At 62.2% G+C, this 12,742-nt stretch overlaps 1 protein-coding gene across 7 annotated transcripts; it reads left to right on the top strand.

The window, feature by feature from the left end:
* The first annotated feature begins 3,231 nt into the window (after window positions 1–3,231).
* GCGR (glucagon receptor) lies at window positions 3,232–11,657 on the top strand. 7 transcript variants are annotated; one of them, XM_052657943.1, is made up of 15 exons: window positions 5,537–5,718; window positions 6,080–6,202; window positions 7,349–7,537; window positions 7,653–7,755; window positions 8,490–8,597; window positions 8,680–8,801; window positions 8,898–9,001; window positions 9,083–9,239; window positions 9,328–9,487; window positions 9,567–9,627; window positions 9,934–10,003; window positions 10,345–10,433; window positions 10,571–10,709; window positions 10,779–10,820; window positions 11,151–11,657. In XM_052657943.1, exons 3-15 carry the CDS (start codon window positions 7,478–7,480, stop codon window positions 11,370–11,372), a joined length of 1,437 nt encoding a protein of 478 aa, XP_052513903.1. In that variant the 5' UTR covers window positions 5,537–5,718; window positions 6,080–6,202; window positions 7,349–7,477; the 3' UTR covers window positions 11,373–11,657. The 7 variants fall into 7 exon arrangements, with proteins under 7 accessions (XP_052513900.1, XP_052513902.1, XP_052513903.1 ...); XM_052657939.1 differs by having other exon boundaries at window positions 8,895–9,001; XM_052657940.1 differs by lacking the exons at window positions 5,537–5,718; window positions 6,080–6,202 and adding an exon at window positions 3,232–3,287 and having other exon boundaries at window positions 8,895–9,001.
* The last annotated feature ends 1,085 nt before the right edge of the window (window positions 11,658–12,742 follow it).

Below are 12,742 nucleotides of genomic sequence, written 5' to 3'. Positions count from 1 at the left end.
TCTCAAGCATGTCTGAGCGAGGCACCAGGATGCAGTTTGGGGCTCATTTCCCTGGAGTGGTAGGGGGGCATACCTGAAACAGCTTTGGACTGTTCCCTTTTTGATTCCTATATCCTGTGAATGGTTGAGTAAAGTCTGACAGACCCACACGATGGAATACTAAGTGCCCACATACCATGGTGTTGAGAGGACTTCTTATGAAGATGGGGAAATGCTTATGTTACCAGCTATGCGGGGATACCTTGACATAAAACTCTATCAAAAGCAATGAATTAAGGCACAGTAAAGAGATCTGAAAGGAACCACCCTGTGACGTTAACAACTGTCTCTCTGGGGGTACCATCTCTTTTCCCTCTGCCCCCTTTTCTGCAGCTCCCAAGTCCAGGGTCCCTCTGCCCTGGGTTTCTACCGAGAACCACCCTGTCTGGCCACGAACCACCCAACCTGGCCATGAACCACCCCGTGCCACTTAGCATCTTCCTGCCAGAACCTGAGGTTGGGGTGTCTGCTTCGTCGACAGTACTAGCTCATACCACTCAGCCAAATGCCTAAACTGAACTCTGGGTGTGCCTCCAGAGCCCACAGCACAGACAGAGGGGACAGCACTCCCGAGGCTGCAGAGGGCAGGCCCCCGCCCCCCGCCTGCCCTGGCACATGGGAGCCACCACATCTCCAAGGCGCCAACGGGACTCTCAGGGACTCAGTGGTAGACAGGCCCCTTCCTCAGTCCCCAGACCTCCAACACTCCGTGGGAAGGCCCAGCCCCCTTCGTTCCCAGTTTCTGGTCTATTTATGTCTTATGAATTCAGTTATGTAAATAAAGGTGGCCCAGCCTAGGGAGGGGCCCTCACCCCCATCTGTTTCCTCTCCCTCTGCCTCCTGCTCCCCACTGTGTCCATACATTTCAGGTATGCCCTCCCACCCCCATATCATACACTCTACATTTATTCTTTCTCATCTCTTCCTGCTAGAACCCAACTGGGGGCACCCAGAAGCTCCCCCCAGACTGCCGGGCCTCCACCCAACCGAAACATCTTCAGGAAAATAAGGTCCAGAGGGCCTCTCTGAAGATCACACAGCAGGGATGACCTTCCCAGCTCCTCAGGTTAATCCCACATCTAGGAAGAACCTCTAGATTCTCCCCTGAGCCTCACAGACACCCAGAGTGGTGCCAGTTATCCGGCTCACAGTGAGGCAGGAACCCAAGGTCACAAGCAAGATTCCACCTACTCAGACCAGTGTGGTCCCTATGGGTGCCCCACCCCCAGAGAGGTCAGAGGAGAGCTGGAAGAGAGGTGCCAGAGAAGGGGGGAAGAGCATGGAGGATGGTGGTCTTTTGGGACCCGTCTCAGAAAGCTCCCCGCCCCCAGCACCTGCCCCCAGCGCTCGCACAGTCAGCCCTATGCAAGCAGAGCTCTACTTTCTGACCTTTGCCTTCTGGCCATTGCCTGAACCAAAACAGGCTGCTCTGGGGGCAGGGTTCCAGGTGGGCTGGTAAGAATGGAGGTCTGGAGGGCACTCTCAGTAATACTCCTCCATCCTGAGCCTTCAGACAGTGGCAGGGCAGGTGTGTAGAGGTCAGGTTACCAAGCACCGACCACCTGTGGGCATGTCATGGGGTGCTGGGACCAGCTTCAGCTCAGCTCTGGGGGCTGGAGGGTGGGGGAGCCATGGGTAGAGGAGAACCATATGCTCCAGTGTCCCCCCACCCCCAAACAGAAGTAGAATTTAGAGAAGGGCCCCAAAGATAAAGGACAGTATCTAAGAAAGAGCTGACCCAGTGGGTCAGGGAAGGCACCCAGGACAGCAGTTGACAGTGGATTCCAGAGAAACATGAGAGGGAGAATTAGGATTTGATGATGGGCTGGAAACCTCAGGATCCCTGCCGGGTGTCCAGCTGGTGGGTGGGCCGAGGAAGTGCATCCAGGAAATAGCAGCGGGCCAGTGGAGAGGGGTCCTGATGTGGCTCTGGGCATCTAGCAGTGTGAACACCAGGAGACCCAGGTGGTACACAGGCAACTGTCCAAGGGAAAAAGGAGGAGAGTGCAGAGAGGAGGTGATGGGAATGCCAGCCTGGAAACCATATCCATGGGAGAACGTTCCATGGAGGGCATGAACCATCAGGGTCCCCGGATCCTGAAATGCCAGCATAGATGAGGCCCCAAAGTGTCCATGAGGTTTGGTGACACTGAGGTCACTGGAGACTGACCGCTGGGGTGTGTGTAGGGGTGCAGGTGAGGAAGTGAAAGGGGTCCTAAAGCAGCAGCTGAGATGCTGGCTGGCTTTAGACCGGAGGGGTCAGGGGAGAAGAGGACATCAGCAGGAGGGTGAATCTGGGATCTGGCGTTAGGAAGGAGAAGTTTGTGGGAAGCAGCAGAGTTGTCCTCTCCAAGCAGGAGAAGCGGTGGCCAGGCACTCTGGGCAGCCGGCTTGGTGAAGAGGGTGGGGTTGGGGGCTGTTGGATGAACTGCGCTGGAGGGGGCTTAAGGGAGAAGACTCGGGACACCCGGCTTAAAGAAGCATCCCAGGGGCCACCCTTCCCCGCCTGGCGTGGGCTCGGGCCGTGGAGGGCCTTGGCCCCCGCTACAATCCAGCTTGCTCTGGGCGCTGGAAGGGTCACCTAGGAGCCACGTTGAGGGCTAAGTGGAGCATCAGTCCTTCCCGCAATCAGCACCCGGGAAAGAAGCGGCGAGGGCCCAGAATGCGGAGGAAGTGAGAGGAAGGGGCAGGGGGCCACAGCCCCCATCTCTGGTCGCGCGCCTACCACGCATCCCACCTGTTCGTCCACCGCTCCATTCCCGGCTGGGAGCTGCAATCGGCCCGCCCGGGTTCCCCGGGCGGGGGTCTCGCCACTGAGCTCTGGGTGGGGAGGTCTGCGGGGCGGCGTCCTCGGGGAAAGTCCCGCAGTATAGGAGTCCGAGAGGCAGGTGCCGGCACCGGCGCGCAGGGAGGGGTCTGTCGGGCAGGGGCTCCGGGGCGGCGAGTCGCTTCCCGCGGCCGCGGCAGGAGCGCGGAGGCGCGGGCAGGGGCTCGGAGCGGCAGGGAGGGACCCTCGGCCGCCGCTCCACCTGCCGGCTGCTCCTGCCCCCGCCCCTCCCTCCCCCTCCGCCGCCGCCCAGCGTCGCCGCCGCCGGAAAGTTAGCGTGCGGCTGGCGCGGGGCGCGGGCGCGGGCGCGGAGCCGGCGCTGACCCTGATCAGGCAGCGCTGCGGGGCCGAGCGGCTGCGGGCCCCCGACCCGTGCGCGCGGAGGACGGCGGAGAGCGCGGAGAGGCTGGAGCGGCCCGCGGTGAGCACCTGGGACGGGCCCGAGGGCAAGTTCCCGGCCAGGGGCCGAAGGCTGGAGCGCGGGACTGGCTGGCGCGCACCCCTCTCGTGGGTGGGCGGTCTCGAGTCCCGGGTATCGCCCTCCTCATCCGTCGGACACCCCCTTCCCAACCCCAGGATGCGCCCTTCCAGCTCGGACGGGTCAACCTGGTTCCGAACTACCCGGAGGGCTGAGGGTCTCAGCGCTTCCTCCGTCCTCTCCTCCCCCGGGGAGCGCGTCCCGGGGTGGGGGAAAAGAGTGGGGTGTCTGTGGCCGCCGGGCGCTGTGTCCTGCTGCCTCCCTCCATTCCCGATTCCTCCCTCCAGCACCCCTCTTTTCCCCTCCTTGCGCATACACAGAACCCCGGAGACACCCCCAAAGGCGTGGGGACGGGCGCTGGGCAGCCCTGCTTCACTCCAGCAGCGGCTGCTCCCCAAAACTGCCCAGCAGTGTCTTGGTTACCCGGGTTTCCCCGGAGGGGCCGAGGTGCGACAGCACCCAGCCTGACACATTCATCTGCGGAGCCTACACTTTTCACTCTGATCCGCAGAGAGGGTAGGGCACTGCCCAATCTCCCCTTTCCTCACTGGGCAGCCCCCACGCACAGGAAGGGCCACAGGGTTTCTGCCCCTACCAGGAACCCACTGACTCCTGATGTCTGAGCACCTGCATTCTCCAGGGACCCCTCGGGATGTTGTCCACCCTTCTGTGCTGGGGGATGAGGGTTGGTGGGACAGTAGCACCCTGGCCCACTTCCAGGCCCGCCCTGCCCCCACTGAGTGGGAGAGGACGCAGGAATCAGGCTTTGTCAACAACCTGTGGCCGGTGATCTGATCTCACCCTGGGGCCATGACCTTCTGCCACTTGCTCTGGTTTCACAAACACCCACCAAGCCCATTCTCATCAGAAGCTGGCAGGCCCCATTCAGAAGCTGGGGTGACCAGTGCCCACCTCATGGAGCCCAGCCATTCTGTGGGGGGGTGGTGTTTTCCCCACTTCCAGGTCTGGAGTCTGGGACATCCCCAAGGGAAACTGGGGAAACGGCTGAGCTTTGAGCCCCCAGGAGTGGTGCATTCTGCCAAGCAGGGGGCAGAACACATGCCCCCCCCTCAGCCTGTGGAGTGGGGGAGGCTGGGAAACAGAGGAGGGGGTGAGCTGGGGCTGGGAGAAACCTGGCCTTCCGTCCCACCTCATCAGTGTCTAATCCTGAGCTACCTGTGCTGGGCAGGTGCAGTCCAGGGCCAGAGAGGGAGCCGGGCCTCCAGGTCGGTGAAGGGAGAAGGCTTGGTCCCTTGCCGTTAGTCCCCCACCCCCCACTGGCTCCCGGGCCGTGCCAGGAGAGTAATAAGGTGGAAGACAGCAGCCCTGCCTGATGCCACAGCCAATGGGAGGCATGGAGGGGCACCTCTGCATCCAGGTGTCAGTCCTCATTCATTCAACAAATATTTATCCCTGGGCCTGGCAGGCTGCCTCTGGGGTTGCAGTGCCCCCCACGGTAGGGAGGGGGCCTGGACCTGATACTCTGTCCTCCTCTTCAAGTGGCAAAGCTCATTTACTCTGGTGATGCAGAGCCAAGGATTTTACAAATAGGAATCCGAGGCTCTGAAAAGTTCAATTATTGATATTTGCCCTTGGTCCCAGGACCAGAACTGGGCCCCGCAGTGTCCCCCTCTCCTGTGGGGTCAGCCTTACACCTGGGCGCTCAGGGCAGGGACCTCAGGACCTCAGCCTTGCACACAGCTGAAAGTCATCCCGTACCCAGCCCTCATGCAGAGAGGTGCCTTGAAATCTTGCCCGTACTCCCCCTGAAAGGCATGAGGGGCCTCATCCGTTTCTGCCGCTTCTTGTGTTTCTATCAGAGTCTTAATGACAGCGGTCATCCTCCTCTTAAATTGGTGGCGGGGTGCTGATGCCCTGATCCCTAGGGCCCTGGGGCCTGGGTGCCTTGAACTGGTTACCCAGCCTGGGATCTGTAGGTACTGAATTGTGTGGCATGAATCTTCAAGGATTCCCAGCCCCATGTGCTAGACCACAGTAAAGGGTATGGAGAATCACCCTCCGCCCTCCCCTGCTCTGGCTGGGGCCCCAGGGCAGCCCATCCTTCCCTGCCCTCTACCCTGGGGCTCTGCTTCTCTCTGTGGTTCCCAGACTGACTCCTACCTGGAAGGCAGACTGGCCCAGCTGTTGCCCTGCCCACCTTGAGCTCTCCTAACAGCCCTAGGAAGTCAGCAAGGTGAACTTTGACTTTTCAGATGGGAAAGTCAAGGCACAGCTGGGCCACCCCCCACCCTCAAGCTGGGCTCTGATGGGGCCAACATCTTGCTTTGGAGCTCCTCACTGGACGAGTCCGGCCGTATTGCCCTCCCGTCACCACCGGAGGCAGGGCCTCTGGGCTGGGACAGCTTATCGGGCGGTATCTTTTCTCCCCTTGTCCCCTGCTTGCTGTGCACCTCCCGCTCCGCCCCAGCCATCCTTTGTCACTCTCTGCCTCCCCCGCCACTCCAACCTCTAGTTATCCAGGCTGCCTCTGTTTCCCTGGGCCGGCCCACCCATCTCCCCTTCTCCCGCAGCAGGGCCTCACACAGCAGGCTCTGTGGCCTGGGTGGGCAAGGGCAGGGCAGCAGGCTGTTTGATAAGAATCAGGAGATAAGGCCCCTTGGGCTAGGGACACCTGAACCGCCCCTCGTCTTCCACCCGCCTGGGGGGCTGCTCCCTGGGATAGCCCTCTGGTCCAGCTCCTCCAGAGCAGCCCTAAACCTTGGCTCCTCACCTAGACCAGGACCTGCAGACCAGCGACTCCTGGGCCCTCCCTCACCAGGCCTGACCCACACCCTGGCCCAAGGGTGAGGAGCCCCACGGCAGTCTGTGTGGACCCACCACATGGCGTCCCATGCAGGGTGAGGAGTGAATCACAGGAGAGTCCACGTGAACTGGCCCCCTGAGGGCCCATCTGGACTCCAATGGGAGGAGACTGAGATCCAGGGTTGTCCGGGAACCCGCCACCTTCGGTCGTAGCCTGCGCCCCTCCTCCCTACCTCCTCCCTGGCTTCTCCCAGGCACTGCCTTACAGCCAGCCAGTTTCGTCCATCTGTCCATCCATCGGTCCACCACATGCTCACTCTGTGGCAGGGTACCTGGTGGGAGGGGCCCATCCACAGCCCTAGAGGGGCTCGCGTAAGGGAGCCTCTCGCTTTGCCCTTGTGGAATTCAGTAGAGCAGAAAACGGATTCTGGAAGCAGTGACACAATGCCTGATGGGGCTGCTGATGCCTCAAGCGTGGCTCTGGCCAGGACCAGGCACCTCGGGCCCCCCACTGCAGGAATCATGAGGGCAGCGGTCCTGCGTCTGAGCCCCCAGCAGCCCGGCAGTGCTCATCTTAAAGGAACACACTGCGGCTGCCTGCATGCTATGGCCCAGGGAACCCAGGAAGCCCGTCTTGAGTCCTAGGTGGGGTCCAAGGAAGCCCCTAGACACCCCAGTCCTGGGCAAGGGAGTATGCCTGTGCCAGGGACCACCTTAAGCATATGCCTGGCACTTCTGGCTCCTGGCAAGGCTGGAACCTGGCCCAGAGCCACCTCAGTAACCACATCCCTGGGGACTAAGTGATGATGGATGGTCCCGGCACCCTACCCGGGCCTGCCAAACTGACTTTCCCAGGGGCTAAGAATAGTGGGAAGGATAGCAAGGGCTGAAGGAGGAGGTGGGCAGTTAGGGAGGCTGCTTCCCCTCCTGACGTCTTTGGTACCAGGCAGGACTGCGATCACTTAGCTAGCATGGAGGGGAGGGGCTCTGGGGCCGGCCCAGCCTCCAGACAGACAGTCACGGGCCGTGAGAAAGCAGCTCCCCTTGGGGGATGGCGCCAAACCCCCAGGCACGGGGCCAGACCCCAACCCCCAAGTGGCAGAGTGACCACTTCTTGCATCACTTCCCTCCCAGCTCCCACTCCATCAGTAGGATTTGGAGACTCTGAGGGAGGGGTGGTTTTAGGCAAGCAGGACACCCTGCTGATCACGAGAGAAACCAGCTGCGCCTCTTCACACCAGAGCCTGCCCCCCACCGCACAGACCCTGCTGCTCTGATACTCGCAACCCCAGAGGAGCGTGCACCCGTGAGGACCTCTTTGTCCCAGCTGTGCAACCCCAGCCAGATGTGGGGGGCAGCTGCCCAGAGGCATGCCCCCCCTCCAGCCACGCTACCCCCACCTCTTCCTGCTGCTGCTGCTGGCCTGCCAGGTGAGCACTGCCCGTCCCCCACCCAGCCCCAGACCCCCACCAGGCTGCCTGCTCCCTGTGCTGATGCCAGTCTGTCAGCTCTGTCCATCCATTTGTTCCCCACCCACCCCCGCAGCCAGAGACCCCCTCCGCTCAGGTGATGGATTTCCTGTTTGAGAAGTGGAAACTCTATGGTGACCAGTGTCTCCACAACCTGAGCCTGCTGCCCCCGCCGACTGGTGAGCCCTGTCTTCGGCCCGAGTCCAGTGCCCTCCTCATGGGAAAGCCCTGTGCCCCCAACCCCCACCCACCCATTTACAAGTGAGGAAACTGAGCCACAGAGGAGCTAGTGACTAGCCCAGGGCTACAGATCAGGGTGTCTAAGAAATGGAAGAACTGCCCCAGAACTGGGGTGCTTCACCACCCTCCTCTGCTGCTGGGCACCAGCCCTCCACGCCTGAGGCCTGGACAGTTTTCGCTCCCATGGAGGCAGTGTGTGGGGGAAGTGAACCGGGAGGGGCAGGCAGAGGGCATCAGGCCTGGTGACGCGCAGGGAGATGGGCCATTATTTAGAGTGCTCAGGCAGACCCAGCACCAGTGTTCTGGACAAGTTCTGAAGATCACTCGGGTGCAGAGAGAGACTAGGGCAGGAGAAGCGGCCTGGGAAGCCAAGCCATTGTCTGGACAAGGAAGGGGGCTGGTGTTGGGCCCAGAAGGATGGCAACAGAATTGGGGTTCAGCCTCCAGGGACAGTAGTACTGCCAGAGGGGCACTAGGAAGGGGAGACTCCCAGGGTGAGAGGCGGGGCATCCAAGGGGAGGTGGCCAGGCACAGCTGGAGCTTAGGACCGGGCTGGACAGAGGCGTCCGGGGCAGGCAGGATGGTCAGCATGCACTGGAGGGAGCAGAGAGCGTGCCACAGGGGCCGTGGGTGCCAGGCCCTGCTGAGGAGTAACCCGGCCCTGCCTCTGCAGAGCTTGTCTGTAACAGAACCTTTGACAAATATTCCTGCTGGCCGGATGCCCCTCCCAACACCACGGCCAACATCTCCTGCCCCTGGTACCTGCCCTGGTACCACAAAGGTAACCGCAGGAGGGATGTGGGGGGTCGGCCGAGGGGGTCGAGCGTGGGGGCGGGGCGCTGACCAGAGCCTGCCCCTCCCAGTGCAGCACCACCTCGTCTTCAAGAGGTGCGGGCCCGATGGGCAGTGGGTGCGTGGTCCTCGGGGGCAGCCGTGGCGAGATGCCTCCCAGTGCCAGATGGACGATGAGGAGCTTGAAGTCCAGGTCAGTCCGCGGTGGGTGCCACGGCGTGGGGGTGGGGTTTGGGGTCGGGCGAGGCGGCCCTCTCCAGCCCCGACTGGCCACTGCCATTTGCAGAAGGAGGTAGCCAAGATGTACAGCAGTTTCCAGGTGATGTACACGGTGGGCTACTCCCTGTCCCTGGGGGCTCTGCTCCTGGCCCTCGCCACCCTGTTGGGCCTCAGGTACACCCACTGACCCGCACGGGGGTGGGGGGGCGGGGCCACAGTGGGCAGGGGGCAGGGACTAACTCGCCGTGCCCGCAGTAAGCTGCACTGCACCCGCAACTACATCCACATGAACCTGTTCGTGTCCTTCATGCTCAAGGCCAGCTCCGTGCTGGTCATCGACACGCTGCTCAAGACGCGCTACAGCCAGAGGATCGGGGACGACATCAGCGTGAGCGTCTGGCTGAGTGATGGGGTGAGTGCCTGGGCCCGGTTTCTTGGCCTCTGGGCTCCGGGGTGGTAGGTGGCTGGGAGGCCTGTGCTCACGCTGCCCCCGCGGCCAGGCAGTGGCCGGCTGCCGGGTGGCCGCGGTGTTCATGCAGTATGGCGTAGTGGCCAACTACTGCTGGCTGCTGGTGGAGGGCGTGTACCTGCACAGCCTGCTGAGCCTCGCCGCCGTCCCCGAGAGGAGCTGCTTCCCCCTCTACCTGGGCATCGGCTGGGGTGAGTGGGCTGGTGTGCGCGGGTCAGGGGTGAGGGCAGGCAGGGCCCCGGGACCAGAGCTGTTCTTTCCCCGCCACAGGTGCCCCCATGCTGTTCGTCATCCCCTGGGCCGTGGTGAAGTGTCTGTTTGAGAACATCCAGTGAGTATCGGCTGACTGAGGGTGGGCTGGAGAGGGGCTCACCTCTGCTGGCTGGGAGGTGAGCCCAGCCCCGCGGGGAATGGCCATGTGGCTTCAGGGTGTGAAAGCGGCTCGGGGGCCTCTGGCCAGCATCGGTGGGGGGTGGTAAGCAAACCTGGCGCCCCTGGTAGAGGTCATTGGTCATTATCTCCCTTCTTTTCCTGAGGCACTAATTAGATCCCACAGAATCTATGGGATGGCGGGGGCGGGGAGCGGGGGGTGGTGCACTGGGAGGCTGCCAGGACACAAGCAGTCCCTGCCTTGTAGGTGTTGGACTAGCAATGACAACATGGCCTTCTGGTGGATTCTGCGCTTCCCTGTCTTCCTGGCCATCGTGGTGAGGAAACAGGGCACCTGCTGGCACCACAGGGAGGGCTGAGAGGCTGCTGGAGTTGCCCCCCCCCCCCCGCCCCCCGCCGCCAGCCTCCCGCTTCCTCCATCGGCCTGCAACAGCCCAAGGATACAGACGGCACCCTGCCTGGGTGGGCAGGGAGGGAGACCTGGCACTCTGCCAGGACACTGGCCGGCGCCCTGTGCCTCGGGCCAGGCTTCTCATCCTTGAGTGGGTGCCCACAGCCCTAGGCCCCGGAAGCCAGGGCCTGGCTGGCTGCCCAGCCCACCTCCAGGAGGGATAGGTCAGGGCCAGGGGCTGTCCTGAGCTGTGTCCCCCACACACAGATCAACTTCTTCATCTTCATCCGTATCCTTCACCTCCTGGTGGCCAAGCTGCGAGCCCACCAGATGCGTTATACTGACTACAAATTCCGGTGGGTGTGGGGTTGTGGGGGGGTAGGCGGCTTACAGACCCGGACACCCCTGGGGGCCAGAGGGGGTATAGGTGGGTGTGGGGCACCAGAGCCCTGGTGAGGGCCTGGGCCAGGTGGCTCAGGTTCCACCCCCACAGGCTGGCGAAGTCCACACTGACCCTCATCCCCCTGCTGGGAGTCCACGAGGTGGTGTTCGCCTTTGTGACCGATGAGCACGCCCAGGGCACCCTGCGCTCCGCCAAGCTCTTCTTCGACCTCTTCCTCAGCTCCTTCCAGGTGCCTTCCTGCCCCATAACCGCCCAAAGCCCAGGCCCTGAGCGGCCCTGACCCCACCCCTCTCCCCAGGGTCTGCTGGTGGCCATTCTCTACTGTTTCCTCAACAAGGAGGTAGGTGGCGGGGGGCGAGGTGGGGGCGGTGTCAGGGGGAGTGTAGACACCCTCACCCTACCCCTCAGGTGTGCAAGCCCCTTGTGTCCACTTGCACTCACTGGGCTCAGCTGCTGGGATGCTGGGTGTCAGGCCTGCCAAGTTGGGTCAGCCTCAGCCCTGTACCTAGAGAGGGAGAGGCTCCCAGATGTCCTGTTTTCTGTGGGGACAGAGCCTGTCTGGTTATATACCCAGGGCACCACACTGCCCTTCAAAGCTGGCAGCTTGGGGATCCTGGGAGGGTGGCAGGGGCAGGCCCTGGGTATGGCCCGACCCACCTGCCCACCCCAGGTGCAGTCAGAGCTGCTGCGGCGTTGGCATCGCTGGCGTGAGGGCAAAGCACTGCAGGAGGAGCGCCATGCTGGTAGCCACACGACCAGGCCCCTCGGGGGCCCCCCCAGTGAGAAGCTGCTGCTTGCAAGGGGCAGTGGCAGCAATGGGACTAGCCAGGACCCCTCTACCGAGACCCACTTGGCTGGTGGCCTTCCCGGATCGGCCGAAAACCCCCAGTGAAGCCCCCAGAACTCCAGCTGGGGCTGGACTCAGAGGCCCAGAGAGGCCATCACCAGAAATCTGGAACTGATGTCCAACGGAGGCTAGAGTGTGGAAGCAAGACAGCACCCCTGTCCACACATTCCCCAGTGTCGTGGTCTGAGGGGCACCTGCTCTGTGCCCAGGGGTGGGGGATGGCGTGTGGTGGGAAAGCTCCTCTGCGAACATGGGCCCCTTTGTCATCCTGGGTGTCAGCGTGCCCACGTTCAAGGAAATGTGTCCTCCAACAATAAAGAGCTCTGTGTACACCCTGGGTAGAGAGCTGGGCTGGAGAAGGGCCGGCTGAGCCCAGGGCTTCCCCATGAGAAGGGAGTGGCCATGGACAGCCCGTATGGGCTCACCCCCTCTAGACTTTTCCTCGATACCCCATCATACCGGTGAATTGGAGCTGGAACCCCTGAGGATGTGAGTGGTGGCTGGAAGTGCCCCACCTGCATGTGCTGCCCCCAGTCCACTTTAGGTAGGCTTACCCCCACCCCCAGCCAGAGTGGACAGTGCCCATTCAGTCTTGGCTCCCCCACCCTTGGAGGGTCACCATTCGCCTGCAGAGAGAAATGAAGGCAGTTGACGGCCTAGGGGTGAGCCACTGACATCACAGTCCTACCAACCCCACATGAATACATCTTGGCTCCCTGCTGGAGCCGCAGCCAGGGCTGGACTCAGGTCCAGTGAGGGCATCACTGGACAGGCCAGAACTGGATGTCCTCTACTGGTCTCTGCTTCCACCCCAGCATCGCAGTCCACCTTGCCAGCTGAAGCAGGGAGAGATGAATGCCCCAAATTGAGACCATCCAAGTGCAGACACTGCTGTTTTCCTGACTGTGGCACAACACAACAGTCAATTCACTGGAAGTCCCTGCAGTCCTTGCTGCTCCAGGACAGCTGTGCACGAGGGTGTTGTCTGTCGTGTGGTGGGTGGGCACGCTGCTTGGTAGTCAGTGAGGGCTGATCTTCATGCAGAGTCAAGATGGGCACGCCCTGAGTGCAAGCTGTGGACCCCTGGGGCACAGTGCACCTGATGCAGAGGGTAGCGGCAAATGCAGGAGCATCAGGACTATGGTCATGCCTCACGAGCTGCCCCTGTGGCTGGCGCCATGATGCCCAGTGCAGGGAGGTGTGGAGAAGGGAGGAGCAGGGGTGCTGTCAAGAGAGGAATGGGCAGCAGGAGCCAAGAGCAGAAGCCAAATGTGCCAGCCAGGTGGCCCTGCTTCTAGGAGCTGGTGGGAAGTGACTGCTGGTACCTGGGGGAGGGGGTGTTCACAGTCCCCGCCCAGACACGTGGGCTGGAGCTGCTCAGGCAAAGCTGGGTTAATTGGGGCAAATGAAAGGAC

The sequence above is a fragment of the Budorcas taxicolor genome, chromosome 19 (assembly GCF_023091745.1).
Source record: "Budorcas taxicolor isolate Tak-1 chromosome 19, Takin1.1, whole genome shotgun sequence".
Lineage (NCBI taxonomy): Eukaryota > Metazoa > Chordata > Mammalia > Artiodactyla > Bovidae > Budorcas > Budorcas taxicolor.
Note: the sequence above shows the minus strand (reverse complement) of the source record. Positions and strands in the feature narration are given on the sequence as shown.

Excerpts from the sequence above, each read along its gene's own strand:
- GCGR (XM_052657940.1), top strand. The coding sequence starts at position 7,478 with ATGCCCCCCCTCCAGCCACGCTACCCCCACCTCTTCCTGCTGCTGCTG. Across the intron at positions 9,240-9,327 it reads GCGTCTGGCTGAGTGATGGG|GCAGTGGCCGGCTGCCGGGT; the intron begins GTGAGTGCCTGG and ends CCCCGCGGCCAG. Across the intron at positions 10,004-10,344 it reads CTGTCTTCCTGGCCATCGTG|ATCAACTTCTTCATCTTCAT; the intron begins GTGAGGAAACAG and ends CCCCACACACAG.